Source organism: Paroedura picta, chromosome 2 (genome assembly GCF_049243985.1).
Source record: "Paroedura picta isolate Pp20150507F chromosome 2, Ppicta_v3.0, whole genome shotgun sequence".
NCBI classification, from domain to species: domain Eukaryota; kingdom Metazoa; phylum Chordata; class Lepidosauria; order Squamata; family Gekkonidae; genus Paroedura; species Paroedura picta.
The window spans coordinates 10,574,102-10,588,767 of NC_135370.1; the positions used below are offsets into that span (position 1 = coordinate 10,574,102).

At 46.8% G+C, this 14,666-nt stretch overlaps 1 protein-coding gene across 2 annotated transcripts in view; it reads left to right on the forward strand.

Moving 5' to 3' along the window:
• The first annotated feature begins 5,086 nt into the window (after positions 1–5,086).
• The window catches only part of SF3B1 (splicing factor 3b subunit 1), a 40,723-nt gene continuing 31,143 nt past the window's right edge, over positions 5,087–14,666 (forward strand). The window contains exons 1-3 of one of the 2 annotated variants that reach the window (XR_013227992.1): positions 5,087–5,243; positions 11,801–11,967; positions 12,583–12,684. Coding sequence is in view for 1 of the 2 variants with exons in the window: in XM_077319349.1 (XP_077175464.1) it covers positions 5,216–5,243; positions 11,801–11,967; positions 12,583–12,684 (297 nt within the window). In the remaining variant the exon portion in view is untranslated. The remainder of the gene's footprint in view (positions 5,244–11,800; positions 11,968–12,582; positions 12,685–14,666) is intronic. The other variant, XM_077319349.1, reaches the window with a different exon arrangement.

Below are 14,666 nucleotides of genomic sequence, written 5' to 3' on the forward strand. Positions count from 1 at the left end.
TTATCAGGTTCACCTTGTTGACGTGGGGATTTATGGGTTGGCCCTACAATGACCCAGGACAGAGGGTAGCAATTGGGGTTGAGCATTTGCCCTGCTATGGTCTCCAATGCAGGATGCCACAGAGTGAGATACTCTCCCTGATGTTACTTTGCATCTTCATACACCCTCTTGCACAGCTGATCCACAGGTCTGGGCAATGTTCTATCTGCTTATGGGAGGCTGGGCCCTGACGGGCTTGCAAAATGGTGCTATTCCACCAGGCATATGGTTGAGGCCAGGGCACACAGATGAACGGTAGGCCCACCCCTCTTCAGAGTACCCTATTCCAGGGGTAGTCAACCTGTGGTCCTCCATATGTCAATGGACTACAAATCCCATGAGCCCCTGCCAACATTTGCTGGCAGGGGCTCACGGGTAATATAGTCCATGAACTTCTGGAGGACCACAGGTTGACTAACCCTGCCCTATTCCACCTAGAACTAGGTATACTGAGATGCAGCATCGGGATAGAGTTTTATTGTTTTTTTTACTCGAGTTGTATAGTTTGATATGTTCATTGTAAAGATTTTATTGCTGTTGATTATGAAATGTATCTTATACACCAACCCAAGCCTGAAGGCAGAGAGGGGTGGTTAATAAATCAAATAAATAATAAAAGAAACAGTCCCTTCTACAGCTGCATCACTGAAGGGCAATATGAGAAGGGCGAGGGCTAATAGCACCAGCTCCATGAAACAATTAGCACCCACTCCACGTGTGCATTTGGCAACCTCCACCCAGAATTGTTCTGTCTGGGCTGTCTTCTGTGTTCGTCCAGGAAACTGTATCCAGATTCCTCCACTGCCCCTTCCAGTTTCAAATGATCTCCTCTGGTTAAGGCCCAAAACAACAGAGTTGAGAAGTCAGGTTTTAGAGGGCTTAGAGTCACTGATGAGTTAAGAGCATTTATGGATTCAAGATGATACACTTTTGGGAAAGGCAAAGCTTTATTTGGTTTAGAACAGTGGTTCTCAACCTGGGGGTCAGGACCCCTTTGGGGGTCAAACGACCCTTTCACAGGGGTGGTGGCAGGGCGAGCAGCTTGGCCGGGGGGGGGCACTCCTCCTGCAGGCGCCCACACTAGGCTGCCAGCTGCTCCAGCAGTGCCTCCAGTGCAGCGCGGTCTCCTGCCGGGCAATTCAGGTGGTGGCGCAAGATCGGCATGGTGGGACAAGAGGCAGAACTGAACTGAGAAACTCTTGGGAAAAATTTATATGCAATCATGAACCATGGATCTTCACACCATTGGTCAGTTTCGGTTTAATTTCTGTGAAAGAACCCATGCATAATTTTATGTTTGGGGGTCACCACAACGGGAGGAACTGTATTAGAGTGTCGCGATATTAATAAGGTTGAGAACCACTGGTTTATAAGCTCCAGGATACAATCCTGGTACTTGCTTTGGACAACCTCTGCAATTCAGGAACAAAACCTGACATCTGCCATTTCCAACATGAATGGCTGTCCAAGCTTAACCTCAGAGAGAATCAAGTAGGTCCTCTTGCATCTCATGTCATAGTTAATTATGAATACCATGTGGGAAAGACAAGGTTTCATGATTCTCTGTAAAAGTGCCTGGTAGAGCATCATTAACTAATAAAGTTAACCAGATGAACAGGCTCCAAGATAAATAATTGACTCATCCTATTCACTTCCTGTACAAGAGAAGTATTCAATGTATCTAGGATTGCAACTCTACCATCTGGTAGGCCAGATTCCCAATCCATTAAAAAAATTGTTCCTACCTGTGTATATAGTCCAGTATTTCTGAGAACTGTAGTGGATAGGGAGGGCAGGGGTCTCTTCTCTTCTTTGACATGGTCGAACTCAAAATCCCCAGCTAATAGCAGCTCCAGTGGAGTGGATTTAATAGGAAACGGAGGAGTTAGCCCCCCCCCCCAAATTATACTACTCATATTTTTATTTATTCAAGGATAACATTGAAACTTTGCAACTGCTCCTCTGCTAAAAACCTTGTAAGATGTCTGCAAAATGAAGTTCTGTTTCAAAGAAACAAAAAATTGCAGATGACAAATGGACTACTGAGTATTTCTTTATTTCAAACAAGGATAAAGCAATTTGCCTGATATGTCATGAAACTGTCTCGGTATTAAAGGAGTACAATATTAAAAGGCACTTTGTATCCTGTCACAAGAGCTACTTAATATATCAAGGAGAGGCACAAGATAAACTCTCTTAAAATTCAATGTTTTTGCAGCAAAATAGTTTTAGAAAGTATGTTAAAGAGAACCTGTTTATTGTGAGGGCCAGTTATCATGTTGCCAAATGTATTGCTGAGAGTGGTAGACCGCACTCTGATGGTGAATTTGTTAAAAATGTATGGTTGAAGTAATGGAGGAAATGTACCCTGAGAAGGTATCTTGTGTTAGTTGTGTCAGTTTATCTGCATCTACAATCACCAGGCGTATTGAAGAGCCAGGAGAAGAGCTGCAGATGTCACTGGCTGTCAAGGCAAAAAGTTTTGATTTTCTTCCTTTAGTATTAAAGGTAAAGGTAAATGTATCCCCTGTGCAAGCACTGGGTCATGTCTGACCCTTGGGGTGACGCCCTCTAGCGTTTTCATGGCAGACTCAATACGGGGTGGTTTGCCAGTGCCTTCCCCAGTCATTACCGTTTACCCCCCAGCAAGCTGGGTACTCATTTTACCGACCTCAGTAGGATGGAAGGCTGAGTCAACCTTTAGCCGGCTGCTGGGATTGAATTCCCAGCCTCATGGGCAGAGCTTTCAGACTGCATGTCTGCTGCCTTACCACTCTGCACCACAAGAGGCTCTTCCTTTGGTATTAGATGAGAGCAATAACATTATAGACACTGCACAACTACTAATTTTATCAGGGGATAGATTCCAACCTTAGAATTACAAAAGAGTTGTGTGTATTGTAGAGTTTGAAAGGCACGGCAACTGCAGAAAACATATTCTTGAAGGTGTGTAAATCAGTAGAAAATCTTGGTCTGAGTTGGGATAAACTGAAAAGCATCACAACTGATGGTGCAAGAATTTTGGTGGGAAGTAAAACTGGTGTAGTTGCAAAAATCAATGAAGAGATATTGAAATTAAACAGTACACTTCCTATGCAATTTCTCTGCATCAGCAAGCCTTGTATAATAAGATTCTTCAGTGGGAAAGTGTGATGCATATTGTTGTATCCAGCATTAATTACATCAGGCATCATGGCCTTGCTCATCATTAGTTTCAAATTCTTCTCTCAAAGATAGATGCAGAATATGGGGATGAATTGTACCATGCATGTCTTTCTTAGGGAGAAAGGAAAAGATCAAGAAACTCCAAATGGTTCTTAACTGATATCACAGAGCATTGAATTTAAGGTTTCAGGGGAAAGGAAAGTTTGTGTATACTGAATTGAAAGGTCTTGAAGCAAAATCACATTTTTGTGAAGCATGTTAGTGAAGGTAACTTTTCAAACTTCTCATGCTGCAGTGGACTAAAATGGGATGGGATGGGAATTCACAATTCAATGTTGAAAGGCACATCAAAGCACTGAACCTATTGCAGGTGGAATTCCAGAACAGATTCACTGATTGTCATAAGCTTGGAAAGGAAATAAGAATGTTTCAGAATCCATTTGAAGTAGCACCAGAAGATGCAAGTAATTTTTTTCAGATGGAACTAATCGATTTGCTAGGCAGTAATCATCTCAGAGACATTTACAAAGAATATAGTCTGTTAGTTTTCTATTCTGGTCTACCTGATATATTTATCAACCTAAAAAAATTGCTGCAGGCATGTTCACAGTCTTTGGCATCACGTACATTCGTGAACAAACCTTTTCCAAGATGAAAACTGAAATCTATGTGTAGGTAAAGGCCTACAGATTAACATTTATATGACATTTTAAGAGTGGACATCAATGCCTTAGCAAACATTAAATAGCCACAAAAATCACACTGACTAGGTAAGCATGTGTAGCTAAATAAAAGGATTTCACAGTAAAATATTGTTCCAAAATGAATTGCATTAAAGTTAACAAGTCTTCATTTACCTTTGAATGTTTGGTTTCGATTTAAATAAGGTTAAGAATTTTGTTACATTTTAGTTTAAGATACAGCACTCTTTAGGCACTGGGCACCCTAATGCAGCACCCATGTGCTAAAAGGTTGGGACCTCTGATTAAGATAATTTTGCTTCTCAGCCTTTTGGCTAAGATCATGTGTGTATGATGTAAGACAATACAGTCACATAGTCTTAGATAAAACTATTTATTTATAAATGCCCAGGGTCTTGCTGATGGGAATATGGTTTACATGCGCCTGTATCTGGTTGCCAATCTCCAGGTAGGAGATCAACTGATCTCCAGATAACAGTTCCACTTTGGAGAATGGACTGCATGGTATTATACTCTCCTGTTAGGGTTGTCAAGCTTTTGTCAGTCCTGGCAACCTCCCAGAGTTACTGATGCTAGAGACCAGTCCCAACTTGCAGCTAGTGGCTGCTCTGGAGGGTGGACTCTCTGGCATTATCCTTCTGTGCCCTGGCCCTGCTCCAGGCATATCAAAACCCAGAGCTGGAAAGAGCAATCCTCCTCTCCCCGCCCACAGCCACAAAGCCCAAAGGCTGCCTTCTCCCACCAGAGGCCTACCAACCACGGCTTGCCAGTACTGAGCTCAGAAGCCCTCCCCCCTGCAACCCCGGGAAAAGCCTCCCTTCCTGGGGCATTTTAGGAACAGCTAGAGGCAGGGATGCCAGCCTCCAGATGGGACCTGGGGATCACCTGGGACCACCGGTCTTCTCCAGACCGTTCCCCTGGAGTACAGCGATGCCCTCTCCCCCCCTGCTTTCTCCAGGGGAGCCGGGGTCCCGAGGGATTGGCACCCCAGCCCTATAAAGAAAGCCACTAAAGGCAATAAAGAGCGTGGGAGGCCAAAGCCCGCCAAGAACCAGGCGCGTGGCCATCCCGACGCCTAGAGCGGCTCCCCAGGGCGGGGGTCCGGGAAACTTCCCCGGAAGCCCAGCCCCTCGTTCTCTTCCCGCGGCCCCCCACTGTGACGCGACCGCGGGCACCCCGCGCCTGCGCAGAGCGACCCGCCTCCTCCCCTCCCCCTTCTTCCGGGCCCAGAGCGGAAGTTGTGGCGCGCGAGGGAAGGTACTCCACTCCCCCCTCCCTCGCCCTCGCTGTGTCGCTCGCAGCTCCGCAAAATGGCGAAGATCGCCAAGACCCACGAAGGTAAGCCGCGCCCGCCCCCCTCCGCCCGCCGGACAGCCAGACGCCCCCTCCCTCCCACCCACCCACCCACGAGCCCAGGCCCCTTTCGGCGCGGCGGTTGCCGCGAACGAGCGAGGGAGGCCGAGTGGGCCTCGTCGCCGCCCGGCCAGGCCCGGCCCGCGCGGAATGGCGGCGCTCCGCCCGCCCCCTCCCTCCTCGCCTCCTTCCTGGTGCGTGGCGGGCGAGGCGCGCTGCCTCTCTGCCCTTCCTTCTTTGCCCCACACCCCTCCCCGAAGGAAAGGGCGCGCGGCATGCGGGAGGGGCAGCTCCCTTTCGGGGCGGGAGGCGGCGCCCCCCCCCCCCCCGGCTGCTCTTGCGGCCTCGTCCGTCCTTCCTTCCTTCCTTTCCTTCGCGGAGCCAGACTAGGCCTCTCTCCCGCCGGCATTACAGACGGCCGGCCTGCTGGGCGGGGGCGGCCTGCGAGAGGCTCATGGCGGGCGAGCCTCCCAAGCCCGGGGAGGGTGGCCTCCCTGCCCACTCACTGGCCCCCGCGGGCTTCAGGGACTCTCCCTGCCCTGACCCAGCTGGCCTCTTCGGGTAGGCAGGAGCTCTTTTGAGTCGCTGCTCACTAATGAGGATCCTGAATTCAGCTCGTCAGGCAGGGGGGCGTCACCCACCGGAGCATCTCAGCCTGGGGCCGGATTTCGTTTCTGGTAGCAGATATTGCCCCTACGTCAAATGTAGAGCTGCTGTAAAGTCATGGGGTAGTTTTCTTTATAATGCCCATCATTTTGTTAGTAATCAGGTGAGAGATATTTTCGTGAATGGACTTGTGACCAACCATAACCTGCTGGAAGGAAATATAGGCATCCTTATAGCTATTGTGGAAATACCATCATTGAATAAAAGTTATTTATTTTACTTTTTTTTTTTTTACAAATTGTGGGCTCTCTCCCCCTTCTTTTCTTGTTTCCCAATTTAAGAAGAATGATGATTTTTCTCTGTACAAAGTACAGGTTTCAGCGGGACAGCTTTTCATGTCTGCTGTAACACATTTGTTTGGGAAAAGGCCCCCTTGATTCCAGTGGTTAGGATTATTGATTTATGTTATGTACTCATTTGTATTTCAGAGGCTAGAGAGTCATCTGATAGAAATGCTGATTTTATGAATTTAGGCAGATTGTGAGTGGGTGGGCAGGAAGGGATGTGCCAGTGTTTGTCTCTTGTGGCCCTTCCTTGCATAGCCACAATGGGATGATAGGTGAATTTCCTCCAGGACAGGCTGGATTCTGGAGATTTTTGGGGGGGATCACTTGGGCCAATTGGGGTCACCATGGGTGGTCAGGTAGTTGTGGGTTCCTTCATTGTGCAGGGATTGGACTAGATGACCCTAGAGGCACCTTCCAACTCTATGATTCTATTTGGCATCAGAATGCTTTGCTGTATGACATAAACAAAGGTGCATGAAGTTCTTCTGATTTCATGTTTATATGTAAACTTAACTTAACATCCAGGTGATGGATGAATTCAGGTTTTTAACCAGTTGATTCCTATACTTTATTCCAGTTAATCTCTGGATCCAAGTTAAGGTGTTGGTATTAATCTTCAAAACCCTCAATGGTCTGGGACAGTCATACCAATGGGAACACTTTCCTGTTACAACCCCACATGTTCCCTTCAGTTACCATCTAAGGCCTCTTGCAGATGCCTGCCTACGGGGATGGCTCAGTTAGCTGCCACCAGGGTTTTCTCAGTTATGGCCCCTATTATGCAGAATGCACTGTCAGGCTTGCTTAGTTTCCACAGGACATGCAAGGCCCTTGCATTTGTAGGGGGAAGGGTATTGTTTGCACCCAAGACCTCTGGGGTTTGCACCCAACACCTCAAGCGAAGAATGGGGGGCAGAGACCTCTGAGCCCCTGAGGTGTTAAAGGGGGAGGAAGATGTTATCCTCTCCCAGGGGAAAATTGGCTACCACTGTGATATCCATCTCCATGTCCAATCCGGTGTTCTGCTGGGACTTGGCCTTGTTTGTGAAATGGAATTTTGGGTCAGTTGTGATTGGCTGCTTTCACACACAGTCAGTGATCCTGAGTAGTTGCAAGAAGGTTTTTACCTGTTTCATCTCTCTCTCTCCCTCTCCCTCCCTCCTTCCCTCCTTTGGGTGAGTGGCACCTAAAATCAATCAAATCCATCATTCCATCCTAATTAATGAATAAAATTACTAGGGCTCCCGTTCTAAGTTAAATAGGACTTTTGAAAGCAATAATTGCATTATCAAAAATGGGGGAGAACTTAGACTCAACTGATGGGGGCGATGGCATCGTTCCTGGAAGATGATAGGAAGGTAAAGTCGTTTGCCCAGCAATTCATGAGCCAGCATGCCAATAGGGAGACATCGATGTCGTCGGTGACATGGCAGGGACCTCCTCATCAGCTGCCACGGTGCCCACCACCATTACCATGCCCCCCCCCCCAGCTGGTGGGAACACTGCTGGAGTGGCAGCTCTGAACCCCATCCCTGGGTGTTAAAACGAAGTATGGAAACTTCACACCTATTTCAACTGATCTACCGAGAAGCTGTTGTTTTTCTTGGTGCAGGTGAATGCTTACATGGATGACTGTGGGTTCCTCTTCCCTGATGTGGGCTCCTTTCTGGAGAAGGAAGCCACGGACTGTTATGTGGGCCTTCATGACCTAGATGGCCCAGAGCTCCTCAACTGTGATGACTTTATGCAAGCTATGTGTGAACACTTTGAAGACCCCCTTCAGGCAGACAGAGTTCTAGAGCAACTGTGCAGCCTGTGGCAGGGGTCCAAAATGGTCTCCCAGTATGCAACGGAGTACCACCACCTGGCAGCCAAGGTCTATGATTGGAACAAGGCCAGCAAGAGCCAGTTCTTTCATGATGGTTGTGTCCTGACCTCCTGCGGCAGGGCATGAGGCAAGCAGACCCTACCACACTTATGGGTTTGCCGTGCTGGGGAAGTGGAGGCTTCCTTTTTGATTGTGGAGATGGTAGAGGCTCAACATACCAGAGAAGTGGCAGGGAAGCATGCCAGTTCGGGTAAGAAAACAGAGGTTGGCCAGGGAGCTTCTAACCCTGTCAGTTGAGCACCTGGTACCTCCATCATCCAAGAACTCTAAAGATGAGAAGCAGAGTCCCGTAAGCCAGCAGGAAACTGGGCAGACCTGCTGTGAGACAGCCCTGTCAGCAGGTCCTGTCCAGGGGTGCATGATCGGTGAGTCCCATAACCCTCCATCTTCCAGTGACTTTCTGACGGAGAAGGGAGTAAGCCTATGAATCCAGGTAGTGGTGGACTATGGTTGCACCTGGACCTTGATTAATCCACAGGTGGTCCAGAGGTGGGAGGGGGTCTGGAGGAATTCAGAAGACCCATCCACTTTGTGCAGAATGGATGGCGGGTTCTCCAAGAGAGGGGAGGCTACACATTGAACGCCCCCCCTCCACCTAGAGATTGCGGATCATTGGGGGATTCTGCAACTAGTAGTGGCACTTGGGTCAGCCACCCCTTTTGATCTCAGTGAATGCTGGCATAGTTTTTATGAACCTCTTAAAGTCATGCACAACTTACTGTACAAAAGGGGTCTTGGTTTATCTTGATAACACTTTGATTTATTCAGAAACCAAGGATGAACACGTAACCTGGTTCAGGAGGCACTGAAGCAGCTGTACGCCAACCACCTCTATGCAAAGCTGTCCAAGTGTGAATTCCATAAAGAGTGCCTGGACTTTTGGGGCTACTGGGTGCCTCCCAAAGGACTGGCATGGACCTGGCAAAAGTGCATGATGTGCTAGGTTGCGCCCCAACCTGTACAGGCGGTAGCTGCAAATTATTTTGGGATTTGCTAAATTCTACTGGGACTTTAGAGCAAACTTAGCTCAGGTTGCCCTATCCTTTCAACTCCTCAGGCATGGCGGAGAGCAAGCTGCTTCTTGGGGCAGCCTCTGCATGCCTTCTGGAGAGGGGTCTGCAGGAGGCCCAGAAATGCCCCCCTGCTGGCCCACTGGGAATCATGGTGGCCAGGAAAAGCTTCTGCCCTGGTAATGTTTACTCATGAGTAAGTCATGTGAGGTTTGCAGTTTGCAATCTGAAAAGGGAGGAATGCTTTGGAGAGGGGGCTAACTATCACAGGCAACTGCAGCAGGGAAAATACTGTGGGTGGGACTGGGAAGATGTAGAATTTCCCTTTCCACATGGGTCTGGCTGCAGTCTTGTCAGGACCATCACAACAAAGCAAATTTGAGACCAATGGCATGGAAGATGGGAGAACTCTAGGCTGCAGAACTAAATGTTTTAATTGCTATTTTTATGTCTTTGTACATATTTTAACTTTGTTTTTAATTTCTTTTATTGATGTATGTTGATTTTAATGGTTTTAAAATTGATTTTTATCGTGTACATTTTAAATCATTAGCTGCCTTGATGGCTCTTGTGAGGGCATAAAAGTTGGAATATAAATCTTGCAAATAAACAGTGAAGTGTATTGTTATGCTCTACAATTCAGATCTGAGGTGATATTAAAGGAATGGGAAGGGAAAACAGCTTACTCCCAGAGCGTGAAAGAGGAAGAAACTACTTGCCTGTTGTTCCTGTTGGTGTCTGCTGAGCTGTTGTAAATTAGGCAATCATGGGTACTTTAGGCCAGTGGTCCTAAACTGTTTTGGTTTGTTGCCCCCTTGACTCCCAGGCCACATCCCCGCCCCCCCCCCCCATATGAACACACACCACTTTCCTGATATTTAGTCTACTGCAAATTTAAAACGAAATGTACATTTTTTTTTGCTTGTTGTGCATCAGCCATATTTTAGTCTGGAAAAAAGCCACTTTTTGTAAAAGCCACTTTGGGTCCTCATTGGGGAGAAAGTCAGACAGGGAAAGAGAGAGGGACAGTGGAAATTCTCATAGCTAGGAACAAGCAAGAGAAGGCTTTTCTGGCCTCCTGAAAATGGAGAGTCCTGGGGAAGTCTAGGTATGAAATTCCGTGAGCTCCGGGGTGAAGCCAGGGAAGGACAGAGTCAGAGGAGGGGAAGAAGCTCAGCAGGAAGATGATCCTCTTCAGCCTACCGTCCAAACCTGTGTTTTCCTTCAGGGAGCTAAGCAGGGTTGGCCCTGGTCAGCACTGGGATGGGAGACCACCACAGAAGTCCAGGGTCACTGCTCCCCAGAGGACATTTTTGGAATATCTGTGGCTAGGAAAATGCAGCTGCAGCAGGAGGAATCATACTGCTGCCCCCAAATTTCTCACCAGTCCCCTGGATTCGTCCACCCCCTGCGGGGGGGGAGTGTGCTGCCCACTTTGAGAACCCCTACTTTAGGCTGATCTTGCACTGAGCACGGGGTTGGACTAGGTGGCCTGTTTGGACCTTTCCAACTCTGATTCTAATTCTGGAGAACCAATGAGATAATAGCAGAATACGAACTGTATTGGGATATGAAGTGATTTAAACCTGAGTTTGTTCCAGAGCAATCGACTATGGCAGAAATTCAATTAAATAGTATGGGAGCAGCAATCTTTGTATAATTTGACCAGTTGCCAGCCCTGACCAGGATTGTGCAAGCTGGTCATATCTTGGAAGTTAAGCACAGTGGGCCCTGTTTAGGGCTTGGATGGGAGGCTACAAACCAGTCCATGGTTACTACACAGAGGCAGACAGTAGCAAAACACCACTTGACTTGAAAACCCTACAGAGTCACCATAAATAGGCTGTGCCTGGACAGCAGAAAAATGATCTACTGTAAAGAGGCATTTTAACACTCAGTGTTTCTCCCCATTAAAACTATAGGAGAAGCTGTACTGTAGAAATCTAGGGTGGGTGCAACACTGCCAATCCCAACACCTACTGTGTTAAGAAGAGCTACGCCAGGGCTGCAAGAATTTGATTTCCTTTCCAAGATCCCCCAAGCAACCAACAATGCAACGTTATCTGACAGTATTTCCTGCAGGAAACAGACTATTAGAGTCATAAAAGGACTTGTTCATGAATAGCTCTTGTCATTCTGTGTACTTGGGCACGACTCTCACTAGACCTCCCTTTTAGTGTGTCTTGAGGGAAAACAAAGATTACAGAAATGCTTGCTATAAGAACATCAGAAGATCCCTACTGGATCCATCTAGTCCAGCATACTGTCTCACACAGTAGCCAACCCGTTCCTCTAGACCAGGGGTAGTCAAACTGCGTCCCTCCACATGTCCATGGACTACAATTCCCAGGAGCCCCTGCCAGCAAATGCTGGCAGGGGCTCCTGGGAATTGTAGTCCATGGACATCTGGAGGGCTGCATTTTGACTACCCCTGCTCTAGACAGCCAACAACAGGACAGAGAGGCTGAGGCCTTCCCCTGAGGTTGCCACCTGGCCCTAGGTTTAGTGCCTCTGAATGTGGAAGTTTCCTTCAGCCACCATGGCTAGTAGTCATTGATAGACGTATCCTCCATGAATCTATTTCAGCCGATCCTCTATTATTATAACGTATGTCTATATACGGTCTTAAAATGCTCCATGAAACTGATATTATTAAAATGTTTTTTAAAATTTGCTTGTATTTTCATACAGATATTGAAGCACAGATTCGAGAAATTCAAGGCAAAAAAGTTGCCCTTGATGAAGCTCAAGGGGTCGGGCTCGACTCAACAGGATACTATGATCAGGAGATCTATGGTGGAAGCGATAGCCGGTTTGCTGGATACGTAACTTCAATTGCTGCAACTGAATTAGAGGATGTGAGTGCATTTTAGCAAATTGTTACTGAAACCAAGATTCAACTGTGTTTGCAATTGCAGTTTAAGCTAAGCAGAGTTTAGGTTGCAATTACGAGGATGATGCCTGCCAGCACCGTGGGTGACTTGTGACTGTCTATTCATTCAAAGGGGTAATTTGCATTGGCTTCTGTGGAAGCTGCAGTAATTGATCTGGGAGGGGAAGAGCCTGTGTCTTGATTGTTAGCACTTCATGTTAGCAAATACCCATGTTTGCTGCCCTGTAAGTCTCTCACGTGAATCACCTGGGCCTGTAGACTGCTGTAACAGAGGCAGTGCTCAAATCTCAAAGTGTGCCATCTGTAAAAGAGTGGAGAAGGGCACACTCTGCCCAATAAGGGAATGTGAGTTACACATGATACTCAGTAGCCTTCATGTCTTCTCAGGCCCCGTCACTGTCAAGATGCCCTATTATCCTGAGAAATCCAGATTGGTTGGTTGGCTGGGTGACTTGGACAGTGTCATTCCTTTAAAATCTACATATCGGTTCTGGGTTGTAATGGCAATGCAATTTGGTGTTTCAATTTGAAGGCAAAAAATAACAAATCACTAAATGTTCTTTATTGTTCACCCCCCCAGGATGACGACGACTACTCTTCAACAAGCTTGCTTGGCCAGAAGAAGCCTGGGTACCATGCCCCAGTGGCGTTGCTTAATGATATACCACAGTCAACGGAGCAGGTATTCTCGAAGGACAGTCAGGCATGGTTCTGAGCAGAGTGGGCTGAATGGCCTAGTCCAGTCTCACCAGAGCTTTGGCCTTGGTTGGCCCTTGGATGGCAGACCACCAAGGAAGAGGAGGGTTGCTGTGAAAAGGAAGGCAGTGGCAAGCCACTTCCATTTACCTCTTGCCTTGAAAACCCTGCAAGGTCATCATAAGTAGACTGTGACTTGATGGCACATGTAACGTAAACGTAACGTAGCATGTAGAACAGGGGTCCTCCTTCTTGAGGGTGCACAGCCAATCAGAAGCCTTGCTGAGGAGAAGACCCACCTGGCTCTGCTCACTTCCTGAAAACACTTGGCAGGCACTGTGATGCCCACTGGCACTACAGTGGGGACTCCTGATGAGGAATGTTGTTCAGACTGTTGAATTTTGGTGTAATTGTAAATGCTCGGTAGGTTGAATTTCATAGCAGGGGTTCGTGAAATGCCAGGGTTTCTTTGCAGACCTGGAAAGGTTTCCTGAATGGGTGGGAATTAATTGATTTTTTATATATTTAAAAATTTGTTAAACATTTATTGGGTGATACAACCGTATATGGTCACGTTGACCTCCCTGCCCCCCAAGTGGCCAATGATGGGCCTGGAACGAAGCTAAGACTGAAGTAGAGAATCTTTTCCCCATCATAGAATAGAATGGGGCAGGATGGGGACGCCCTCTTTGAGTGCCCCTAGTATTGGACCTGTGGCCCCTAGTATTGGACCAATACTTCTTGAAACTTGGGGGATCTTTAGAGAAGAGGGTCCTGAAACTACACTGAAAGTTTGGAGCCTACCTCAATCCCCCACCCATCCAGGGCACAGAGAATATAGAAACAGGAACATCCCCTTTGACTTTAATAGTGCCATTGGCTATAATGGCTGAAAAACTTCAGAGAGCTCCGAAACTATTAGGATGGCTGCGTTTTGGTCATACAAATCTATAGTAGTTGGCGTTTCGGACTATTTTGGCCCATTTTGTGACAAGTAGTGATTGAGGGGTTCATCACCCTCTTTATCACCTGCTACAATGATACTTTCTGGTCCTCTGTTTATGGAGTCACCCTGGTTTCTCTAGGTTCCCTCCAGTATTCTTTCTCAAGGGAATTGTCTGCGATTGAGCCTTTAGTATTTCTCTTTTGAGAAACTCCCAATTTTCTTGGACTGACATCTCCTTACACTTTTCTGACCACAGGATGATACCTAACAACTTTAAGTTTGCTAAAATTTGCTCCCCTGTATGTTTGACTACATACGCCTTTTCTCTTCACCAAGATCATAAAGTTCAAAATCACATGGTCACTACTACCATGTGCTCCCACAGCTCTTAACTTGTCAACCAGTTCTTCCCTATTGGTGAGAATCAAGTCTAAAACAGCAGACCCCCTGGTTGCCCCTTCCACTTTCTTGGAAATGAAGTTGTCAGGAAGACAAGTCAAGAATTTATTGGACTTTTCATTTTTAGCAGAACTGGTCTTCCAACAGATATCTGGGTAATTGAAATTTCCCATGAACACTAGGTCCAGTCTCTGAGAACTTTGTAATCTGGTCCAAGAGCATCTCATCCAAGTCCTCTCCCTGACCTGGTGGTCAATAGCAGAACCCCACCATAATACCACTATTATTTCCTAGTCCTTTTATTTTTACCCAAAGACTCTCAACTGAACTCTCATGCTCAGCGCATGCATTTCCTCACAAGTATATACATTTTTAACATACAGTGGTACTTCTCTCCCCTTATTTATTTGTCCCTTTTAAATAAGTCATACCACATAATCTTATTATTCCAGCTGTGAGTTATCCCACCAGGTTTCTGTGAAACCTGTTAGATCATAGTCCCCTTCCTTTATAAGGAAGGACTAGTTCTTCCCGCTTGTTTTCCATAATCTGCACATTAGTGTAGAGACATTGTAATCCTTCAAACAAGTACCCCAGGATTTTAGTTTTTGAACTTTCTTTTA